At 50.4% G+C, this 23,538-nt stretch overlaps 8 protein-coding genes across 8 annotated transcripts; 4 read left to right on the forward strand and 4 right to left on the reverse strand.

The window, feature by feature from the left end:
• Nucleotides 1-90: 90 nt before the first annotated feature.
• On the reverse strand, nt 91-1,076 carry KD926_004114 (uncharacterized protein; the record flags this gene model as incomplete). Its single annotated transcript, XM_053096529.1, has 2 exons — nt 91-828; nt 915-1,076. 2 exons carry the CDS (start codon nt 1,074-1,076, stop codon nt 91-93), a joined length of 900 nt encoding a protein of 299 aa, XP_052961257.1.
• A 1,217-nt stretch (nt 1,077-2,293) lies between these two features.
• Nucleotides 2,294-4,146, forward strand: KD926_004115 (putative oxidoreductase, FAD-binding; the record flags this gene model as incomplete). Its single annotated transcript, XM_053096540.1, has 2 exons — nt 2,294-2,777; nt 2,828-4,146. The coding sequence occupies 2 exons, from the start codon at nt 2,294-2,296 to the stop codon at nt 4,144-4,146; spliced, it is 1,803 nt and encodes a 600-aa protein (XP_052961258.1).
• Nucleotides 4,147-4,682: 536 nt separating this feature from the next.
• KD926_004116 (uncharacterized protein) lies at nt 4,683-5,586 on the forward strand (the record flags this gene model as incomplete). The annotated part of the gene is made up of 3 exons (XM_053096551.1): nt 4,683-4,698; nt 4,793-5,140; nt 5,309-5,586. The coding sequence occupies 3 exons, from the start codon at nt 4,683-4,685 to the stop codon at nt 5,584-5,586; spliced, it is 642 nt and encodes a 213-aa protein (XP_052961259.1).
• A 231-nt stretch (nt 5,587-5,817) lies between these two features.
• Nucleotides 5,818-10,289, reverse strand: KD926_004117 (uncharacterized protein; the record flags this gene model as incomplete). Its single annotated transcript, XM_053096562.1, has 5 exons — nt 5,818-8,377; nt 8,457-8,803; nt 9,040-9,936; nt 9,989-10,142; nt 10,201-10,289. 5 exons carry the CDS (start codon nt 10,287-10,289, stop codon nt 5,818-5,820), a joined length of 4,047 nt encoding a protein of 1,348 aa, XP_052961260.1.
• Nucleotides 10,290-10,880: 591 nt separating this feature from the next.
• KD926_004118 (putative transcription factor Rap1) lies at nt 10,881-12,613 on the forward strand (the record flags this gene model as incomplete). Its single annotated transcript, XM_053096575.1, has 4 exons — nt 10,881-11,009; nt 11,064-11,158; nt 11,229-11,456; nt 11,758-12,613. 4 exons carry the CDS (start codon nt 10,881-10,883, stop codon nt 12,611-12,613), a joined length of 1,308 nt encoding a protein of 435 aa, XP_052961261.1.
• Nucleotides 12,614-13,149: 536 nt separating this feature from the next.
• KD926_004119 (chromo domain-containing protein) lies at nt 13,150-14,165 on the reverse strand (the record flags this gene model as incomplete). The annotated part of the gene is made up of 7 exons (XM_053096586.1): nt 13,150-13,168; nt 13,222-13,251; nt 13,311-13,655; nt 13,712-13,791; nt 13,850-13,892; nt 13,950-14,094; nt 14,159-14,165. The coding sequence occupies 7 exons, from the start codon at nt 14,163-14,165 to the stop codon at nt 13,150-13,152; spliced, it is 669 nt and encodes a 222-aa protein (XP_052961262.1).
• Nucleotides 14,166-14,593: 428 nt separating this feature from the next.
• On the forward strand, nt 14,594-16,837 carry KD926_004120 (chaperonin-containing T-complex subunit CCT5; the record flags this gene model as incomplete). The annotated part of the gene is made up of 11 exons (XM_053096597.1): nt 14,594-14,603; nt 14,669-14,686; nt 14,753-14,801; nt 14,869-14,962; nt 15,014-15,097; nt 15,163-15,452; nt 15,513-16,161; nt 16,220-16,357; nt 16,417-16,597; nt 16,653-16,732; nt 16,793-16,837. 11 exons carry the CDS (start codon nt 14,594-14,596, stop codon nt 16,835-16,837), a joined length of 1,638 nt encoding a protein of 545 aa, XP_052961263.1.
• A 945-nt stretch (nt 16,838-17,782) lies between these two features.
• KD926_004121 (uncharacterized protein) lies at nt 17,783-18,105 on the reverse strand (the record flags this gene model as incomplete). Its single annotated transcript, XM_053096608.1, has 2 exons — nt 17,783-17,901; nt 17,997-18,105. The coding sequence occupies 2 exons, from the start codon at nt 18,103-18,105 to the stop codon at nt 17,783-17,785; spliced, it is 228 nt and encodes a 75-aa protein (XP_052961264.1).
• Nucleotides 18,106-23,538: the final 5,433 nt, after the last annotated feature.

The following is a 23,538-nucleotide window of genomic DNA, read 5'->3' on the forward strand; positions in this document are numbered from 1 at the left end:
AGCCAGCCAGCCAGCTGATCTCCTATCACATAAAAGCTGCAGTAGTTTGCAGTTCTTTCTAGTTTAAACAAAGCACTTGTACAGAAACATCTACCGATAAGCAGCAGGGTCATATCCCGTCGTCTGCTCCGGGGGGTGACCGTATCCGTCATACGCACTGAAGCGCACACGCGGAGCCCGTCGCTGGCTCAGGGCGGGAGCCGTCTCCGCATAGTCCTGCGCGTCGCCGGCATGGTATTGTTCCAAAGAGGAATTGGCGCCGTAAACGGGCGGCGGGACGCGTTGTTGGCCACCCGCACCGCCGGAGACCATGGGGTCTGGGACGTTGTAGAAGTCGTCGGAGGGCTGGTGCTGGTGGCGGAAGGCCGGGTGACGGTCGTCATCGGGGTGGATGTTGTCGTTGTAGGGGCCGTAGGGAGCCATGCCGCCGGACATGATGCTGCTGTCGCGGTTGTGCATCTTGTAGTCGTTCAGGGCGGTGCTGGAGGCCATGGGGTCGTAGGCGCCGAGACGGTTCTGGCGTCTGCGGACGATGACGTCGAGCGCGATACCGGCGAGGTGGGTGGCCGTGCCGACGACGGTGAAGGCGTACAGGGCCTTGTAGATCCGGCAGACGTTGATGCCCGTCGACGTGCCCCAGAAGGTGGCGTTACAGGTGGTCATGATGGTGTGCGACATGCTGTAGCTTATGAGGCCGAGGGAGATGAGCCATAGGAAGAAGAGGATGGAGTTGGTGGTGGCGGAGAGTAGTGGAGAGAGGCCATAGCAGCAGTGGGTGATGGTAGTGAGGACAAAGTTGAGGAGTGATAGGACAGATGAGATGAGGAGCTATGGGAGCGAGAGATGGAAATTAGCTTGATTGTTCGTTGCTGTATGGTCGACCCATGGGGAGGTGGTGAAAATGGCAGCCTTACCACTAAGAAAGCCCACGGGAGCTTATAATTATTCTTGGACAGGTTGGAGGTAAACACGGCCAGAATAATAGCGACGAGGAACGCAGAGAGCAAGTTGAGACCCCGAATGACATGGAATGGCAGCGCAGGGTACGCCGACGGCTTCACAGATTTGGCTCGCATGATGCTGTCGTGGGAATGATGGGATTAACTCCAGTCGGCGTAAGTGGAGAAAAGCGATGCGAGGTAAACAAATGGAGATCTGCGCTGAAACGCCGCGCTGTCAGATGTCAGATGATGATGCAGGGCGTTTCCTTTGACTGGGGGCGTGAGAAAAGCGATGAAAAATTAAAAAGAAAAAGAAACTCCGAGTAGAAAAGAAACGAGGGCGAAGAGGTCGAGAAGAGACAGGAACTGCAAAAGAATGGAAAGCGAGAGCAACGGTTAGCCGTGGGTGAAATCGTGCGCAGTGCAGCGCCTCCTTCGGCCGATCTCGACTCCACTGCGGGTGTTGCTAAAGAAAGAAGCCAGTCAAACTAGTGGGTACTTAAATACGATGACGACGACCGACAACAGGCGTCGGGGAAACCAGATTGCGCTTAGAGACCGCAGGACTCGCTCTTCCTTCAGGCTTTGTTGCATCAACAGTATTGTACAACCTCGACACCTCGAGAAAAAAAGGAGAAATGCATCCAAACACCCCAAACACGTTGCCTGCATTGTCAGGCCATTTTCCAAGTCCCGTGACGGTCGCCCTGGCACGTGCCGTGTCAGCCCGATCGGGTTGACTGCCTGATGTGGGTGCCTGGGGCAGCTCCCGCCCTACGGATATTGCTGCGGCCTGAGGTATCGATCCTCGCCAGGGTCCCTGAGCCTCCGCCTTGCTAAATGCGTCTGCAGGACGATGTTCAATTCAATCTATACGGGAATGCCTTGAACTGGGGAATGTTAGGACCTATATAGCGGCTTAAATCACTCACTATGAAGCTCTTCATTGCAAACATAATCTATGACGGTGGTAACGGTGTATATATCTGAAACAGTCAACTCCCATCCCTGACGCCATCCTCGATTGTCATCCAAGACGGCATGAGACCGAGAACCATGGAGATCCCCAGTACACTGCTAACTCCCATTTGCACTTCATCTACACCAACGCCCTTTCAGCAGCCACAGAGTTCAGCCCTGCTGACCAAGCTGGAGTCTGGAACCCTGACAAATAAACTACCCCGCCGCACTGTCCGACCTTGACTAATGGTCTAGAGAGATGATGCCATCTAGCACCGACGTCGAGTTTCTAAAGGATTAAATACCCCCAGAAGACGAGAACTTCCTGCGCTCTAAAATGCAATGACCTAGCTTCCTTTGGCTTGAACCCCCGACGCAACCCGATATCCGTCATGCCGTCTATCATCACGGGGCCTATGGCCTGGCACGATGGCGAGAAGAAGATGCATAGCTTACTCCATATCCCACTACCGGACAACCCCACAAACCCTTTCCTAACCCCCAGGATACATATGTATCTTCAGACCTTTCCTTTGATGGCCATTGGTGCAGTTGACCGCGAGGGAAAACCCTGGACGACCATCTGGGGTGGCGAAGTCGGCTTCGCAACTCCCACGGCTGAGGGCTACGTCCAGATCAACACCCCTGTTGATGGCAAATACGATCCTCTTGTAGATGTGCTGTTGCAAGATTCGCCAAAAGATCAGTCCACCAAAAGGCTACTCTCGGGCCTAGTAATTGACCTAGAATCTCGCCGTCGGGGAAAGCTCCACGGCAGGCAGATTTCCGGGTCCATTGCCTCAGTAGACGGGGACGACGCCGCTGAAGAGCATACAGGAATTGCGAACATGGCAGTCCATATTGACGCGAGTTTAGGTTAGTACTTGTCTTATCACGAAACAACCTTCATATGCTTACGAATGCAGGAAATTGCCCCAAATATATAAATATAAGGCATATCGTGCCTGCTTTGCCGGATCCAAGATTGGTTTCCGATTCTCCCCAACTACCACCAGATGCTATTAGCTTCCTGGATCGAGTTGACACGCTTTTCATCTCTTCTTCTAATGGAACAGTCGACATGGATACGAATATTCGCGGAGGCCCCCCTGGTTTCGTTCGTGTGGTGTCCAATGAGCCGAGTGGAGCCGTTTTTGTTTACCCTGAATATTCGGGCAATCGATTATATCAGACCCTGGGCAACCTCCAGGTGACTCCGCTCGCGGGATATGTCTTTCCAGATTTCGAAACGGGGAATGCGCTTTTTGCTACCGGAACAGTAGAGATTCTGGTCGGCAAGAATGCGGCCGCCGTGCTGCCGAGATCCAATCTCGCCGTGAGGGTGACCGTCACTGCTGCTCGATATGTAGAGAGAACCCTCGCGTTTCGAGGCATCGCAGGGGACCCATCTCCATACAACCCAAGCGTGCGGTACCTGGCAAGCGAGAAGGCCATCCCGACTATTGACGAAGGTCCATCTATCACAGCCACCCTGGTGCGGAAAGAAATCATTACCCCTAATATTGGCCGATTTCGCTTCCGTATGTCAGATCCTAAACAAATGGGACCATGGACGCCGGGCCAATACGCAACATTCTCTTTCGAGGAAGAACTGAGCACGGGATATCATCACATGCAAGATGACGACCCGTCTAGTCTAAACGACGACTATGTCAGAACATTCACGGTATCGTCGTATCCTGGCAAATACCTCCCGCCCGATGAATTCGAGATCACAGCTCGCAGACACGGCAACGTCACCCGCCATCTTTTCCAGACCAGCGAACGAGCTGGAATGGAAGTTCCCTTGAAGGGGTTTGGCGGTGATTTTGCGATCAGCTCTCAAGGCGGGCAGGATATTTTCCCTTTTATCGCTGGCGGCATCGGGATAACGCCCGTCATTGCACAGCTTCCGGGTATTGATATCAGTCGTCTGCGTCTCTTCTGGTCCATGCACACCGATGACATCGGGCTAGTTGTGGATACATTCCAGCGATTTCCTCAACTGCCCCAATCCACGAAGCTTTTCCTGACGGGGCCAGATCCCCAGGATGAAGAAGCGGTCCAACAATTGGAAGCAATCAAGGGGACGGAAGTGCAAGTTGAGCGGCACAGAATGCATGCTGCGGACCTGGACCTTTTATTGGCAGACGTGTGGTATTTCTGCGGCAGTCCTGCTCTAAAAGGCTCGGTGATGGACTGGCTTACTGGGGAAACAGTTGTATATGAGGATTTCAACTACTGATGAAGAAATTGGACAATGTGGTGCGTATTAATTAGTCAATTTGGTGATATTGTTATTAGCGAAGCATTTGTATTCGGATGGGATATGAGTAACGTGCATGGGGAATTTGTCAATTTTAACAGTATTCAACCCATTGAAAAGCGCAAAGACCATCTATTTTGTAAAACTTCGACGAACAATTCAGGAGCACAGCGTGGGACCTGGAAAAGGAAGAACGGGGAGTATCCATGACGGATGTGATAATGCAACCGAGCAAAACCAACAGACGCGTCTCCGCTGCTGCCTTTCTCCTCCGTCATTCTCCCACTCTTCAGTTATAACCACCTACCATCCCACTCTCTTTCAACCCTCGGTTTTTTTCTGCAATTAATTGTCAACCAGATTAGTTTCTCGCCAGATCGAGAGACCTAAAACGAGTCGACTCTGCCTAATCTAGCGGACCTCCAAATTTTACCCCGCGCTACTTACCTACCTACCTCATCTCCCTTCACCTCCATCTATCTCCAACCCACCACCAACAAATCCACCCACCCACCATGTCCACCTACGAAGGTAAGCTCACCCTCATTCCCACCCCTCCCTCCCTCCCTCCGCCCATACATAAATCACCAAACTAACCGTACCCCTCTCAACCAAAAAAAAACAGTGGAACACAACACCACCGACCCCTCCACAACCACCTCCGCGCGCCGCCGCCGCCCCGACCTCTCCACCTTCTTCGCGACGCTCTCAGAGATCAGCCCCGACGAGACCGGTCGCTCGCGCCCACACGCCGTCCCCGTTCCCCACGATGTCAGCGCAGCGTTCTACTCCCTCGCCGAGGCCTTCGAGGTCATGCGTCGCGAAGGACCGGGGATCATGACGCCCGCGGGGAGCGGTGATGGTGAGGCTGGGTCTGGGGGTGGTTTGTTGACGGAGATGATTCAGTCGTTGTTGAGTCAGGCAGAGATGCCGCCGAAAGAGGTCGAGGGCGTGAGTGAGGAGTTTTGTGATGGTATGTTCTTTCCTACCTTGTCTGTCGGGTTGGAATGCCGCCCCGGCGGTCCACCACTTGTTCTACCTACCTGCCTACCTACCTACCTATCGGCTACGTTCTAGTCATTGGGAAAGATCTTTTGCTGATGATGATGATGATGTGTGTGTGTGTGTGCTCGTGGTATAGTACTCGATCGCGTCCCCCGAGCATCCCTAAAGCCGGACCAGACCTGCCCTATCTGCAACAATCCCTTTCTAGAGGATAAATACCCGCTTGTTGTGCGGCTGCCGTGCCACCCGACGCATCTGTTTGACATGGAGTGTGTGCGGCCGTGGTTGCGCCTGCGGGGAACGTGTCCGCTCGACCGGACGGATTTCGCGAAGCAGGAGAGGGAGAAGGTGGAGGCGAGGAAAAAGATTGCCGAGCAGGATGACGAGGAGGAGTGGGATGGGATGTATGGTTAAGTGCTTAGTATGGAATGAGGGTTGAGGCTGTTACGGATGGAATTAATGGTTGGGAAGACTGATAGTAGGTATTGTATAGTGGACGGATGATATGATTGATGACATGATTAATGCATGTGCTATCATTTGAACTGGAGACGCAAAAAATTGAATAAAAAGACATCAAACACGTTATTTCGGTTGAATTCATAAAAATGTTCGGCATGGGTAATTACGAGCCAGCAAGTCTGGTCACTTCTTCTCGGCCGGACCCTCCTTCGGTCTGATTGCCAGCTTGCCCGTCTTGTCAATCACGGCCTCGAATCCGCTCTTCTCCAACAGCCCCCCGTCATCCTTTACAACCTCGCGAGCTTCCAGCTCCTCCACGAGCCTCTGGTTCTCGCGGTTGCCCTCCAGCAAGAACTTCAGACACATGACCGCGTGCTCCTTGATGTACGGATTATGCGCATCGAAGTTGGTGCAAGATAGCACGGCTTCGACACCGCCATGTCGGCGAATCTGGTCCTGTACCTCGGGGCACTTCCAGACTAACGACGAGAGAACGAGCACAACCAGCTTCTTGAGATTGCGCCACTCGAATTCCGACGGATCTTCGGTGATAGGGGGGGACTCGGCTCGAGATCCGGGACCTGCGTCCACCGGATCCGGGTCGCTGGGATCGTAGGGCCGTTCTACCGCAACTGGTCCGGGGACTGCACCGCCATGTTGGGAGTCCTTGGACGGGCTGCTGCTGCGTCCGAATGGCAGTGCGCTTAACTGTCCCTTGGGAATGCTGGCTTCGAGTTCCTTGATCAACGTGACTAGATCGTAGACAATTTCCCATTTGACCAATAGGTTTTTCCAGTCGTTGTTTTCGGTGAGCACGGCGAAGAACTCGAGGAATTGATAGACACCTTCGTAGACGCGTTCCATGTCCCACAGGTTCAGAGGGAAGTCCTCGGGAAGCGCCCGTCCGGCCCGGATCTGGCCCTGGAGGTAGATCAACGCGCAGGTCTCGGGAATGATATTGCCGCGGAAGATGGTGAAAATGTAGCGCACGGTCAGAATGTCGACCCTTGATAGCGGAGCCGGACTTTTGGTAGGGTTGGCCGGCGTGGATCCGGTGACCGAGGCAGGTGAGTATTTGGCTCGGAAGATGTGAGTGAGAATCTTCACGACAACTGCCTGCGCTGGGGAGATGATGTCCTTGGGCTGGCCAAAATCGGAATAAGCATGGGACATTAATCCGTTCCGTAGAACGGCATCCATGATCTGCACCATCATCTTGAAGTAGAGTTCGTCGTCAGGTAGGTCCCATGCGGCGATGAAAATTAGAAGCTCCCGGAGGAGGTTTCGGCCAGTTTCCTGGGTGAGTAAGATGTGGCAACGAAGAGACTGCATGTTCCTTGTGCCCGATCTCTCCCCACCCTTGAGGCCAAAGCTGTCCACAATACCGGCTTGAATGATCATTGGAAGAGCCTCTATCTCTGCCGGTCCAAGAACCAACGGAATGTCTGTTAGCAAGCCACGTTGCTGGTCGCCTGGACGGCCTCGGTAGTCGTCATCGTCATCTTCATCGTCTTCCTCTTCTTCCTCCATGCTCCCGTCGGCCACCGCTTCCAGGCTACGAGAGTCATCATCACCGACCGTTCCGGCATCGCCAGTATCGTAATCTCCATCCGCGCCATCGCCGAGCTGTGATGACTCCTGCAGACGTGCCATCAGCTCATCCTTGGCTTCTTGGAGTGTCTCAGCAGCAGACTGAGCAGATCGCGGCATGCTTGTGTCCTCATCCATGATGGCCGCGTCGCCCGATGCCAAAGCACCGTAGTCGCTAAGATCCGGAAGATCGGACCAGCAGATGCGAGGAAACCCTGCAGTCATGCTGCGGTCGATCGTGAGAATGGCTTTCTTGCGCGGTGGCTCATCTTCGGGCAGGGCTGGGGGGAGGTCTTTCGCTCGGTCTTGAAGGTCGGTCCATCCATCAACCTTCGCTCCCAGTATGGCAGTTAGAGCGGCGCGAATCTCCTTGACCTGTTCCGGGTCCTTGCCCATTTCCTGAATGGCGGTCAGGTCGCGTCCAAGAAGCTTTTCCATGTGGTCCTTGATGTTGGCGAGAAGCAACATCGCCGCCTCCTCTTTGATGGTCGCAGGTTCCCGGGGAAAGTTGGATATGGTCTCGAGAAGCAGGTCCTCCGCCGTTTGGTCGTACAGAGCCCGTATCGGAGGGTTGACTATTCTCTCTCCGGTTTTCACAATCGGCGCGACTCCCTCAGGTTGACTCATGGCTTGATCAAGCGGTTCTCTGGGCTGGATGATGTTTGAATCTCCGGTTGAATGGTACCCGAAGAGATCCAGCCAGAGGACCATCTTCCGCTGCTCATTGTGCATGATGAAGTTATGCAGGAATTGGAGACAGGTAATCAGCAGCCGTTTGTAAAGGTTGACCACTTTCTGCCAGCGCTCCTCATTCCTCGCATTGGTCTCGCCATCAAAGCCCCGCGCCGTCACCCGGACACAAGTGTCTACCAGCGCCAGAATTCTCTGATCAAACCCCTTCTCTGCCGCCATGTTTTGCGCCTTTTTTGTGGTCGCAAGAAGATTCCGTGCGATAGTACATAAGTCATTGAGGCGTTCGATGTCCTTGACGAGTGAAAAGTAGTTGAAGGCGATGAGGTTGGAGGAGGAATGATCGTAGTTTGCGGTAGGAGGGCATTTCCAAGCAAAGGATTGCGATTCGAGGACCGGGATCGCCTTGGTCAATACGTCCGTAAAGCCCTGCCAGATAGCCGGCGACAGGCCCAGATTGTGCCTACCATGAGGGGCGAGGTCAGCACAAATGACTTGTTGACAACGGTGGACAGGAGGGGTTTGGGAAACCAATGGCATACCTAACGTCGCTTTCCTGGTGAGTCTTATACAATATCGACTTCCCCGCCGCCAGCATATGTTCCAGACGCTTTTCGTCAATCATGCCGCGAGTCTCGTAGTGGCTCAGAGTCCCCGTCAGGATGACCTTCAGCATGAGCTCGGCCGGGGTACATTTCGGCTTCGCATCAATTGCGGTTCGGTCTGCCATCTTGACAGCACGGGTGAGGGTCGTGCGACACTCGTTGCGATGCGATAGGACCTGAGGTTTGCTCGCAGGGTGCTTTCGAAAAGTGTTGCGGATGCTCGGAGGGGAAACACCGAAAGACGAAGGGATTTTTTTCCGGCTCCGAAGGGAAGGCGGGACCGCCTTTTTTGTCAGCCATTTATTCAACTATTCACTACTTCTATGTACATTTAGTCCTTCATTCACTAGTCAAATCGTTTTATATTCCTGGATAATATTATTACCATACTGAATCAAATTGAAATAATCCAATTCGAGCGCTATGACACTTTGCGCCGGGTAGGGAAGTTAAAAACATGACGCAAATTGTTCCAGAAGCCCAGATCGTATATATTGTCGACTTCCCTCATACTGCGTACAGGCTCCCATCGCCGATCAATTGCCACAATCTGGAAATTCTGCGGCTGTCGAATGTCATTGGAGTCGGGTGACAAGATGCACCCCTCTCTGGGAGCTTCGCCGTCGGTAAAGACCAAGACCTGCTCGCTGCTGACAGGCCAGGAAGTATGCACACTCTGATACTCACCGAGCAAGGGGGAGGTGCCATAAATTTCGGCTTTATTTGACCGGAAAACGATGCCGTCCGCCACATCCTCTTTCCAGTCGGACCATTTAGCGCTCTCATTGGTCGTCATGCCTGCCCAGATCAGATACGTGTGGTAGACCAGGAAGGCGACCGCCAGCGGAGCTGTCATGGCCATTAGGAGGGTGATGGCTCCGATTCGAAGGTCCACGGTAATTATCACGGTCCATACATTAATGAAGGCTGTCCAGCTTTGCCCAGGGGACCGCCAGGGTGAGCCGGGTGGCAAGAGCTTGTCATAGGTCTGACATAGAAGGGCGTAACCAAGCAATGAGCCGTAGATCAGCATCACCGAAAGCGACATGATCAGCGACAAAAAATAGTGGTAGTTGTTTAGCCCGACACAATTGGTGAGCCATACACAATGATGGTCGTATCGCGCCACACAGGCCTTGCAGAACTTGCAATGCTTGCTTCTTGCTGGTTTAAGCAGATGGCATGAGCCACAATGATGTCCAGGATGAAAGATGACTTTATCATAGGGATACCGTTCCATCTCCTCGGCATGGTTTCCTGGTGTGATGAAGGATTTGGTGACGACGCTAGCATACAAGAATACGTAGGGTAAACTCGCCGCAATCGGAACACAAATTTTGTGGACGGCTGAAACTCTAGACCATGCACTTGGAATGAAGATCCACTGCCCTATGATTAGAAGAGCCGTGAAAAATATCTATATACTTTGTCAGCATGCAATAATAGAAGTGTCCTATGTTGAAACTGACTAGAACCAGGGGGTGATTTTCATGGAGTATATAATTGCCGGACTTGCTCCAACCGCGAACAACTCGACCTTCTAGCAGATGGGAGTCAAGACGAGCGATCCCATTTGGAATATGTATGCATATGATTCTGTGAAGCAGACCAATAGGTGTTCGCCTGCATAGCGTATGTATCAGCCTCAGTCATTTAGGCACGTGTTCTTTTTTCTTCGTACCGCAGAGCTGGAAGCTTGCCAAACAGGGCAACAAAAGTGAACCCAGAAATTCCCAGGATAACCAAGGCAATGGTTCTAATTGACCCCATTGTTGCCTTCTAGACCTGAGCCAACCGAATGGCTTGTCGAATGCCGCCTCCTGTATAGCTGGATGGAATAAGAATGGTGCGGGCCAGGAGGAACACTATTAAACTGGCATTCCGATGCTGTATATCGGTCCTCTGCAGCCACTAAGCAGGAATAGTCATTTTATTCTGGAGGGGTTGTGTTGCCCTTCCAGCGGATGGCTAAGGCAAGCAACATCCAACGTTAGCGCCAGTTAGGACAAGTTGGCCAGTGAGCATTGGCCTCGCGAGGCACAGGACCCGTTCCTACACGTGATCCGGCTCCCTGGTGGGTACCTAAGGCATCAATTCACCGGTCCCTTACGCGGAACGCGTGCTGGTGGAAGATTGGTTCTGACCTCATCGTCAACTTAGAGATCACCATTCCTCTTTTCCTGTTTAAACTCAAATTCTACACGATGCAGCTGTAGTCCAGGCTACTCGTATACGAACCTGTCTGTCGCTTGCGATCTGGGACATACTCACTTCGATACCAGAACACGTGACTGCGCGTCGTGCTCTTGTGAATGGCCTAAAGGGGGGGGGACTTACCTCTCAAATGATCTTCTAGTGACAATGGCGGAGACGGACGTGGAAGGAGTCAAGGGAAGTTCCAGTACAGCATCCAACTTGCTTTTCCAGGGCAAGCAGTTTTGGCTGTCGAAGAACATTCCACAGAGAAGTCGATTCAAGGATTCCATCGAGGTATTGTGCAATGACATGCTAGGGTGTTTGTTTTGAGACCTAATTGTCGTATAGAGAAATGGCGGTCTCGTAAGACTCTTTGAGAAAGATGCTGAAATCAAATTGGTGGATCATATGAAAAGACATCTAAGAAATATTCCGGCCAACGCGTAAGATCTTTCCGTCTGTTTGTGATCTACGTCTCCTTGATGGCACTGAGGTATGCTTACGTTACACTAGATTTTCCTATCGCTTCGTTGAGGATTCAATTCGCCAAGGGCGTCTACAAAAGTTGGAAGACTACAGGTGTGCATCTTCGGCCCCTCGTCCGGTAGGGGCGACCAATCTACCCAGCAGGGGACATAAGATCCTGTACACTGTGCAAGACGACCAAGAACTCTGGGATTGGGTGCAGACATACGAAGGTGATCCCAGTGCTTCTATCAAGGGTAACAAAATCTATCAGGAGTTAGCCGTAGTGGTAAGGACTGTCCCTCACACTATAAAAACGACATTGTTGTATCCTTACAATCATCTCATGAAATCAGAATCCGAGGCACACTTTTCAGTCTTATCGCGATCGATACTTAAAAAGGCTCCGCGGACGACCACGCCCGGGGGGTATGCCGCAATCGACTGCCCCTTCTGCCACACAAGGAAGCAATCAAAGAACGGAAACCTCAACTCGAACCACTACTGCAGCTGTTGCATCGTCATCACAGCAAAAGTCTCAAGGACCTGGAACAATTACTCAGCTACCTGAATCTAGGAAAAGGAAACGCACTCCGACTTCTGACAACTCAGACGGCACTGATTCAGACGGAGGGGATATCCCTGCACGGAAGCGAAGGGCAACTGGGAGCCCTGGAAGCAACACGAAAACCCCAACCCCGGATGTCCCTCAGCAAAGTGAAGAGACTTCGTCTCGACAAAAACATGCGCCTCCGCCAAAGTTCATACTCCCAGCCCTTGATGAGAGTATAACCAAAAAGCGCAGTAATGAGATGGGAAAAGGTCCTAAAAAGATTCATGAGCGACAGCCAGAACCAGGACCAGAACCAGAGCCAGAGCCAGAGCCAGAGCGAGAGCCAGAACTAGAGCGAGAACCGGAATCAGAGCGAAAGTCAGAGCGAGAACTTGAAAAAGCACCAAAGCCTGCACCAGAGCAGGAACAATTACTCAGTTACCTGAATTCAATACAAGACGCACTCGGACCCCAAGAGCCGGAGCCAATTGACGTTGACGCAGGTCTCCTTGAGCTTCCTTTCCTACCATCCACCCCAGAGAGCTCAGAACCCGATGAACAGCCAGAACAAGACGTTGACGCTTGGATTGACGACCATCTCCGTACTGGAATAGCAAAGACCGAGGATCAAATCATCGAGGCTCTGCGCTGTACCAGTATGGACCCGCAACTCGCCGATCAAGTCCTAAAACACCTAGTTGCAGGAAAGGACATCCCCAAAGATATGCCAGGAGTCTGGACAGCTGAGGATGACAAATGCATCCAAGGGGGAGACACCAGAGATATCAAAAGGGTTTTAGAAAAGCACGGCTCTGAATTCTTGAACTCGCGCTGGCACTATCTCGCCATGGCAAGAACTGCCGGTCTGGAAATGGGTTAGGAGGAAGGTATCACAGAACTTTGATGGTCATAATCATAGCTAATAGCCGTCATGGCCCCTAACAGCAAAGCAAGTAAAGTACTTAAATGAGGAAAATGAGGATATTGTGACTCCGAAAATTATGTTATTGATAATACCCAAAGGAAAAACCACGACCGGCATGGATACCTAAAAATATTCATAAGCTGAGCTCCCTGCTTGCTTGCCCAGACACCCTTTTTTTTGTGAATTTTCTCTCCTATGACTTTGCATGTACAGCCCAAATGGGCCCCTCCCCTAAAATTCAGGGGTTCAAAGCATTACCCAAAGTTATCTTACAAATCGGAAATCGCATTCGATCGCTAAACTCCAGCAAACACCCGTTATGCGCTGCGATTTTCGATACCCGCAAGATCCCAGCAATGGGATGCCGAAGAGTGTGCGACTCATCAACGGGTATTCCTCGAAAAGCTCAATTTGACAAAATGGGCCTCATGAAATGAGATCAAAATAAGAGATAGAAATTAATGAATAAAACAAGTCAAATTGGTATCGATTTAAGCATTTTTGAAAACCCTAAAATGAATTAGCGGTTGTCGTAGAGAAACTCATAAATGTCAATAACTCACAGATGTTGTTCGTAGAATTTCAGCATCTTCCTAAATGTCAGTCGATGCCCCCTATAATGAAAGACCTGGAGCTCACCTTTTTCGGGCACTTATTATAGCAAGATTCAATGGAAACCTTAGACTTCTTGCCATTCTTCCAGTGGAGATAAGCGATCAATTTTGATGTTTCCGGGTCGCGCATGATAGTGTCGACGTTCTCAACCTCATTTTCCCAGTTCTTGGACTTCGGTACCCATTTCATCGCATCGGAGTCGTCGGTTGCCTCGGCGGGGGCAGTATCAGCTTGCGATTTCCTGCGCCTCTTGGGCTGTGTCTTCTCGGAGGTTGGTTTTGCTGCGGTCATCGACTTGCGCTTTCGACCTTGGGCTTGCGGCTTCGTTGGTCGACCTCCCAGAGTCTTGAAGTACTCCTTCACCACGTCCTCGGCACCCTCCCTGTTGCGAAATGTTTAGCTCCCGACTTTTGCCAGACGTCATCCAGTTTGTCATACAATAGGTTCTCTTCCGGTTCCATCGTTTGGTCCGCGGGGTCATCGTACCCCTTCCACTTCACCGTGAGGAGAAGGGCACCCTAAGGCCAAGTTAGCAAGGCGCAATCAATAAAAACGAGGCGCATTGATAAAACGTACATTTTTGGCCCATTCGTGGCCGACAATTGTTTCGACGATGTAGCTTTTGTTGGTGAGTCAATGCGGGCTGCAGATTGAATAGGTTGCATCATAAACTCACACGCCCTCCTCATCCTCATCTCCGTCATCCCCGTTATCCCCATCGTCTTCCTCAGCCTTGTCGTTGGGCTCCTCGATTTCCTTGGCGTCGTTAAAGGGAATAGACTCGCCGGTCGATTCGTCATCTGAATGATCTCCTAATGGGGCTGGGTAGAAGTCAGCTCGACGTGGCTCTTGTTATGCGACCATGGTCAGAAAAGCATCACTCACGAGGCATTGTCCTGAAAGGATTGGGTAAATTGAAGAGCCGTGAAAACAGAGTGGCGGCTTCGTTTCTATGGCGATAGAGAAGTCTAGTACTTCCGCGTGATGAAGATGGACAATCGGGCAGGAGATGAATGAAGATGATAACTAGTTCTTGGGCGCTTCAGAAATGCCGAGTCGCGCAGGCATGCGCGTTGGTGGGCAATACACGCTATACCCGATGGGGCAACCAGTTCACTAGTCCGCTTGTGGACATCTCCAGAATTTCTAAAAAAGGCCCAGTGCGAAAGAACATCGCCGTGCCTCAGGTCCCTGATCCCCCGACGTCACTCTTCTAACCACTTCTTTGGGGGCTTCTTTCACCTTTTTTCTCCGTTTGCACGCTCTTGACCGTTTCAGGTCTCTGAACTCGGTTCTTTGCCCCCATAGCTACCCGTCAAAATGGCGATGCGTATGTCTCAACATGCCCCTCATTCCGGAGCCACCACACTGACCATCTCATCTTCGTTTTACCAGAGCTTGACTTGTCCCAAGGTAAACACTTTTTCGGAATAATAGGTGATTCTAGATCGTGCCGCCGCTAACGCAACTCACCAACAGCTTCCATGTTGAAGGATGAATCGGGCCGGCCGTTCATTGTCGTTCGAGAGTACGTTGCGGTCACCATACAATGATGGGCTCGGAGGTCGGTTGCTGATACACTCGGTTCTCTACAGCCAGGGAAAGAAGAAGAGACAGCATGGTAACGATGCGGTGAAAGCTCACATTGTTGCCGCCAAAACCGTTGCCAACATCGTGAAATCTTCTCTGGTAGGACCTTATCAACAGCCCATCAATATGATGAAAGTCTAACAAGATCAGGGTCCTCGTGGTCTCGATAAAATTTTGATCTCCGCAGATGGCGATATCACCGTTACCAACGATGGCGCTACTATCCTGGGTCAGGTTCGTCGCGCCGCTCCTCGAAACCCCTCGTTCCAATCGCTCCGCTAACTCACCGACCTTTGAAGATGGAAATCACAAACAACGTCGCCAAGCTCTTGGTTGAGCTTTCGAAGTCCCAGGACGAAGAGATTGGTGATGGAACAACTGGTGTCGTCGTTTTGGCTGCTGCCATGTTGGAGCAGGCTTCCGATCTTATTGACAAGGGCATCCACCCCATCCGTATTGCCGATGGCTACGACCAAGCCTGCGAGATTGCCGTTGCGAAGCTTGACGAGATCAGTGACTCGATTCCGTTCAGCCGGGATGACACAAACAACCTGCTGCAGGTCGCAAAAACCAGCTTGGGTAGCAAGATGTATGCAACCCCTTTACTACCGACCCGCCTTTCTCCCTCTTTATGCTAACTGTCGACAAGTGTCTCCAAGTCCCACGACCAGTTCGCCCAGATCGCCGTCGACGCAGTGCTTTCGGTTGCCGATCTCGATCGCAAGGATGTTGATTTCGAATTGATCAAGGTGGATGGAAAGGTTGGAGGTGCTCTCGAAGACTCTTTGCTTGTTAAGGGTGTTATTGTCGACAAGGACTTCTCCCACCCTCAGATGCCCGACGAAGTCCGCGATGCCAAACTGGCGATTCTGACCTGCCCGTTCGAGCCTCCCAAGCCGAAGACCAAGCACAAGCTCGACATCACATCCGTCGAAGAATTCAAGAAGCTGCAAGACTACGAGAGCGAGAAGTTCACTGAGATGATCCATAACCTGAAGGATGCGGGTGCCAACCTGGTTATCTGCCAATGGGGTTTCGACGACGAGGCCAACCACCTTCTGCTCCAGAACAAGCTTCCCGCTGTGCGGTGGGTCGGCGGCCCTGAAATCGAGCTGATCGCTATCGCAACGAACGGTCGCATCGTTCCCCGATTCGAAGACCTGAGCGCGGAGAAGCTTGGAACTGCCGGCAGTGTGCGGGAGATGACTTTCGGTACCACCCGTGAGAAGATGCTTGTCATTGAAGATTGCGCCAACAGCCGTGCCGTTACGATATTCGTACGAGGAAGTAACAAGATGGTGAGGACCGATCGATTCTTCTCGTGGACATGAATTACGTATTAATAATCGTTATTAGATCATCGACGAAGCCAAGCGTTCGCTGCACGATGCCCTTTGCGTCGTTCGCAACCTGGTCCGTGACAACCGAGTTGTGTATGGTGGAGGTGCTGCCGAGATCGCTTGCGCTCTGGCCGTGGAAGACGCCGCCGTCAAGGTATGTGACGTGGATTGAATGCACTAATGTCACGTACTAACATGGTATGTCATTTGCAGAGCCCCGGAATCGAACAGTACGCCATGCGCGCTTTTGCCGATGCGCTGGATGCCGTGCCAATGGCCCTCGCCGAGAACTCTGGATTGAGCCCCATTGAGACCCTTGCCTCGGTCAAGTCGCGCCAGGTTAAGGAGAACAACTCCCGACTGGGTGTCGACTGCATGTTGACCGGTAACAACGGTATGTGGACGTCCGATTTGGTAAAACAAGAGATCATTGCTAATGAGATTTGTAGATATGCGGGAGCACTTCGCCATCGATCCCCTGATCAGCAAGCGACAGCAACTGTTGCTCGCTACTCAGCTCTGCCGCATGGTTCTGAAGGCAAGTACTCTTTTATGAGAATCCGATGAATGTGAGCTAACCATCATCCAGATCAACAACGTCATCATTTTCGGCGACGACGAGCAGGACTTCTAGATTTCTTGTATACAGGTTTAACGGCCAAAAATGAAATGCCTTCAATATTATACTACATAAGTTTATGCCATGACTAATCAGGTTGGAGTTCTATGTAAGACATGGCGGATACATAGAAAAAATCTGTTGAAATGAAAGGAATGAAATTCAAGAATGACTGATCGCAAAGACCATTGGGTTACTGTCATCGTGCCTCCAGGTCTTCTCTCCAAGGTCCATGCCTCACTCTTCTCTGATCTACGACCCTGGATCACCCATCTACTTGGACGTAAATGTACAGAAAACCCAGTGGAATCAAAATCAAAATTGTCGTACAAAAATTTCCACGCTACCGATGTATTGTAATGTAGCTTCATATTCCTTGATCGGGGTATATACAGTTGGCTCGGTAGCAATATTAGGATTATTTGACTTCTGACCCTCATCCAGTGTTAGAGAGTTAAGAAGTACTCTCTAACACCAGATCATCTTGAAATCTTTAATACCGTATAAGGAGAAGCTTGTATGATGTTAGGAGAGTAGTATTTTGATGCTGTATGATAGGTCAAGACCATCATCAGCCTGGTCAAAGACATTGTCACCGCGCTCAAGAATATAGGCAATAATCAATGTAGATCTCTAGTAAGATCGCTCTTCCCAAGCCGAATAACATTATGACATTTGCTAACGAGAAAGCAGCCGCGATGGATCACCGGATCTTGCTTTCGTTTGTCGCAACGGCGTTTGGGACTGATCACTGGGCACTATTCATCTACACTTGGAAAGGTAATCGAAACTTTACAGCAAAAATCAAATGGAACTAATGTCACACATATCGTACAAATAAACCCGCTAGACCATCAATATCTCTAGAACACCAACCCATAACCATACAGTTTTATCTCAAATAGTACAAATAAAAATTCCTTACATCAACAGAACCTCAACCCGAACTAAACAGGCAACTTAAATATCATCCTCATCCGGTCCCTCGCTGTACTGGTTCTGAGTCTGGGGCTTCGCATGACGCAGACCGTCTCCGGGGATGATGTTCGACCTGTCAATGGCATCGTTTTCGTCGTGTTCTAGACGGGTTGGTTAAGATGTCAGTTTTGTTTCTGTCGATTCTTCGAAAGAGTAGAGAGTGTATGAGAAGAAACAATGAAAGGGTGAAACATACCGAGCTGTTCCTCGGAATCGGCGTCGTCAGCCAGATTGGGGCTCTGGTCGATGTCGTCGTCGTCTACCTCGATGGGGAACTGCTCTTGTTTGCTGTATTGGGAGGACATTTTGGTTTATGTTTTGCAGAGAGTATATAGAAGGAAAAGAGATTATTCTGGTATGTTAAGTAGGTTTTTAGTTGAGCGCACAGGGTATCGAGTTGATATTTATAGCTACTTTCTTACCCACCTCTAACTAACTGTGCACCTTTCTTGAGCAAACTACAACCCACAGCACGCAACCTAGCAGTCCAATCCAATCTCAGCCCAGGAGACTAAACCAAGCCCCAGAAACACAATACATACGTCAACCAGCGCCGGAAATGCCAGCTTCCCTCATGGCGATCTACAAATAGTAACGAGTTCATCGTTACGTCGTTGTGGAGCCGGAGAGGGAAATGCCGAACAAGAACGTCGGCACTGATGATGTTCATGAGCCCTTGGAAATCTCGATCCAGATCTCGATCGCGATCTCCAGTTTATTTTGGTTGGTTTTATTCCAAATCGGCTGTTCTTGAGATGTTTCGTTGCTGGATTCATAGGTGGGACTGCGGGTGACGACGTCATCGAACCATGATTTTGGTGTCTGCGTTCAACCTACATACCTGGATATCATGGTTCTAGACCGTTGTGATTGTCATAATGGTGGTGTTCTTTGGTCAGATGTAAGGGTAATAACAGACGAGGAGCAGTTTTAGGCCGGTAGATGTTATTTCCAGGTTCAATGGCATAGTAATCTCCATCTACAATTGGCATCAACAACACATCACCTCGATCGATTGAGATATCGGATCTGTTCTCTGAAAGATGTTAGACGACGGTTTCAAACCCGTAGGTATGTTGATGGCATATTCTTTGTTCCTGACATATAGGTTAGGTCTTAAGCCGGTCGTTGGGACATTCTGGTATGTTTTCAATCCTTCAAAAGAGTCCCGAAAATGACTTTGGAGGACCTCCGATATTTATGGCCTAGCATTTCCTGATCAAGAAAACCGTACTATCATCACACAATATGTTTTTTTTAATCATCTATGTATGATAGCTAGATCAGATGTAATTGGATGGCGTTCCATTTTGGTCATCATAAATTCCGATTCTTTGGGCTTATCACGTAGACTATATCTCATCGTAAGCTTCCGTTCGCGGCATATTCTGGAGTAATAGGAAAAAGCATCACAAACATGAGTGTCTAGTTCATAGTAGGTTCATTTCTACGCCGAACATGAAATGCCAATGGTCTTACCTTAAGCCAATCTGACCCAAACACGTTGGGATCGAAGATAGTCAATATCGCTATAAAAGACCATACTCATAGTCTAATATCATGTAGGCTATGCTGTCTTAATGATGAGTGTCCTGCTCGTATAACCTCTCCGCGCCAAATTCGAGGTGATAATCTCCTTCTAGACCTCGTACCACTGTCAACAGTGCTCGGCGCTTCATAACAAGGCTCGATGCCAAAGAAGATCGCCGGCAGAGGCTTTTTGTGGTTCAAAGTGCAGGCAACATTTCTCTAAACGGGCATACTTCGCGTTCCTGACTTAATTTCCTGAAACAGCTCCTGTTCAATTTGTTTTGAGATTCCGGCAACAGTTCTTTGGATGTTCAGGAGGAAAATCCATCCTCGCTACTAGTAAACGTCATCTAACGAGTCAGAAATACTACATACAGTACATACATCCGTCTACTCCAAAGCCGTGAGTAGATACACACCAAAAGATAAATGTGAACATGAATAAAAGCCCGTATGTAGCTACTCCCCTGGCCTAACTTAGATCACCAGTCAACTCCAGTCTACTAATACCGCTATCTACTCATCAGGCATATACCGAAACGTCCTCATAGATGCACAGCAAAGACCCAACAGACCACGCCCTGCCCCCAGATTATCTCCACAGACACCCTTCTCCCTCCACAGACTGACATCAGACCTGCCTCGTAGACCAAATGACAAGTCCTCAATAAGCCAACTCCCAGAAAAGAGCATATACCAACGCGGTCATCTCCCAGACCCCAAGCCCAAGCCCACATCAGCTGAGAATGAGATGAGATGGAATGAGATGAGACGAGTCTTTCCAGAGAAGCCAGCAAGCTCAGAGCCTGAATATCAGCCAGCCAGTCCGCGAGTGAGGCAGACAAGTAGACAGGTAGACAGGCGACATTGAAGCCCGAAGAAGGGCCCTGATCTCATCAGGCCCCGCGAGCCAACCGTGTCAGGTCATCCGACGTCTCCATGCCATGACATGGCATGCCATTTCCCCGGATATCCGGAATTCCGGATGCTACATACATGTACATCAACGGGGTAGTAAGTACGGGGTAGACTACTACATCCTACATGCTACATACATGCTACATGTTACAGGCTAATTACGCCATTCACTCCCAAGGAAGCAACCACCTCCACGGTGTACTCCACGTCAGCAAAATCCCCGGCCGAGGGGTCTCTTGGGCTCTGGGCGGATTTGTTGGGTCGATCTTTTGTCTGCAACTGCAAGCCATCGGCGTGCTTCTTCCGGGGTATATTCGCTCTTGTACCTAATACTTCCGATCCGATTAGTTACCTAGGTCAAGTTAGGTCAGGTCTATGCCAGGGTCAAATGACAGGTACCATGGGTAGAAGGTGAGAGTTTGTCTTCGTCAGGCAGGGATGGAAACAAATGGAAACCAAAATGAAGCTATAAAAAAATAAGAAAACAAAAAAAAAGCCGAGGTGTAAAGGAACAGAGTTGCCGACATGGTATGAATCATCCTGAACGGGAATGCGACGGGAAAAGAAAATGACATCAGGAAGCAAACTCAAGACGAGGCAATCAGGTACGAGCGAAGGGTCGAATCAGGATAGGATCAGCTCCCGAGAAGAAAATAAACAGGAGATACAGAGGGAGAGAGACAGAAATGAGATGAGTGACTCCCGCGGGGAAAACGAACGGGGAAAACGAACGACGAACGGCGGGGCGGGCCGGATGAGAGTGCATCTGTATGTCTGACTTGGCCCCGGACATTGGATGCCTCTTTTCAAACAGAATGGGTGTGAATCAGGGGGGAAGGAAGATTCGTCCCATCACATCCGTCACACGAGATCCAAATCTTTTGAATGGTTTTCAGCTGTGTCTCGGCGAGTATCGTCGGTCGGTGAAATGATACTACATATGATGCCGTGACAGGTGGGGTGGATCATCACAGGCCAGGACCGAGAAAAGCGAATAAAATCAAATCAGAAAAGACAAAAGAAGAAAAGAAAAGAAAAAGCAAAAATGACAGATCGCAGGCTGGTCCCATCGTCGAGGTTGCGCGGCGCGTGGAACTGCAATCCCAGTTCCGCGGACTCGTGGGTTTCATGGAGAGGGGGGCATGTGAAGTTTATCGCTGTCGGAGTCAGTTGTCCACTTTTTGATCTTTGACCTTTGACCAGTCCCTTGGGTATCGCTGTCAGTCGATCACGGTCCAGAGAAAAGGGACGATAGTCAGTAATCTATCTCATGGGAGGGGAGGATGACAGATGGTGCAATCAAGACGGGCGGATTTAGTTTCCCTCGAGACCACGGAGTAGAGGATGATCGATCAGTTGAGTGAGGGAGGCTGACTAGAAGATGAAGGACGAAAGATAAGAATAGCAATGGACCGACTTCCAGCCCCAGAGATAATCCGTCAATCAAACACCCCTGAAGGGAGAAAATTTCCATCGTTCAGATGACCCGGCGTTTCTTTTTTGTCTGGGCCGAGTGGGACAGTCATCATCAGCGGGAAAAAAAAGAAAAGAAAAGACAGAGAAGAACAGAAGAAGGGAAGAAGCAAAGTGCTCATTCTAGACTCCCGTTGCAGGTGATTCCCCAGAACCCACAGAAACAGGAAAAAGAAAGAAAGCGAAGCTGCCGGTAAGCCTCAATTACCGCCTACAGAGCAGATCCGTCACATGGTCCATTGACGTGGCTTGTGTCGGTTCGCGGCGTTCAATCGACGGCAAAATCTCTTCGTTGCTCGTGACGACTTCTTGACGGGCAGGGCGCCAAACGATGCGCCGCGGCGTTTGTCTCGTTGGGCTCCTTTTCGCTTTCTGCTCCTTCGACCTCATTTCCGCGTTGCTTGCCATCTATACCGCTACTTCGCCCGTTGGCGATCGGCCCCCCTCCGCCCTCCATCACACGACTGCGGTGAGGGGAGCCATGCCATCTGATATGCTTTGGGTATGATTGCTGTCGCCCTTGGCTGGGGCTTGGGGCTATACCAGGTACCGAACTGGCGTTGTTTTTTCCTGGGGGATTTACCTGTGTGGAACGTATCGTACGTGGAATCTTCATTTCGAACGATTTCAGGCCGCGGGTATTGTCCCTGTGTACCTCGCTCTGTCTCAACTCCAAAAGTACCATCCATATGCTTTCATGTTTGTTTGTTGTGTTGTTCCGAATGAAAATGTGGAGTTACGGGGAACAGGCTGCCTTATACCGGGGGCCTATGGTAGCTCCATCTGTGAAGAAAATTGGTCTATAATTAACTTCAGTCTAATATTCCAACAACAACCAACACGATCGAGCTTCTAGACTAATAAATCATACTCGATATCCATACAGATGTAGACTCGTAGCGTAGCGCACAGAGTATACGGTTTGTACTTTGCCCTCAACCCCCTAACCCCGTACTACTAGGACGACCACCTCAGGTAACCATGACCTTTAGCCAAAAAGGCGAACCAGCCCTGATTAGAATGTTCCAGCAAACTCCCCCAGAAGGAACATGACAGCTTGCACTAGTGTCCTCCAATCTCTCGTCCACCCATTTAACCCACCCAATGACATGCGCACAACCAGCCCGCAAACAAAGCCCACAACTCTATTCCCGAGATCCACCGGAGACAGCAAGCCCTTTGACTCTTCACGATGAAACGCTGCCGTCAGCCAGGAACCCGAATAAGGGACCTTCTTGGCGGGCCGGTGCACGTCACATGGGTTTGCGGTGGGAGTTGCGTGGGGGATGAGAATTTGACCTGCCTGATAGTTCGATCTTATTGGCACTGTACCTGCACCCAGTCAGAAATCATGGAGTAGATGATTGGAGTCGGCCTTTCCGGGAAGACAAATGGTGCTAAAGGTGCTACCATGATGTGAGATGCTGAAGTGAGGGAGGTGGGGTGAAGTAAGGTGAGATGAGATGAGATGAGAAAGAAGGCGTCAAGGTCAGTGGTCAGACAACCCAGTCCCATGCGATTATTTGGCGAGTCGGTTGGATTTGAATTTTTGTTTCAGGTTATCGCGGAAACGAGATTTATTCAGATTCGATTCCCGACACTCTTATTCTCCATCTTAGCTTTTTTTTTTTTTTTGAAGGTCGATTTGTGCAACGCTCTTGAGTTGTCGAGTCCATTCATGGGTCCTTGGGATGCGCGCGTGCGAGGGAGAACGAAAGAGGGCTGAGCGGAGTAGCTGCAAAGACAGATCGGATCATGGATGAATTAGACGCTGGACTGGCTTTCTGTCCTATGTTGACCTTCTTTGCATCTTCGTT

Source organism: Aspergillus affinis (assembly GCF_023601865.1).
Source record: "Aspergillus affinis strain CMG 70 chromosome Unknown NODE_1_length_919884_cov_86_970707, whole genome shotgun sequence".
Lineage (NCBI taxonomy): Eukaryota > Fungi > Ascomycota > Eurotiomycetes > Eurotiales > Aspergillaceae > Aspergillus > Aspergillus affinis.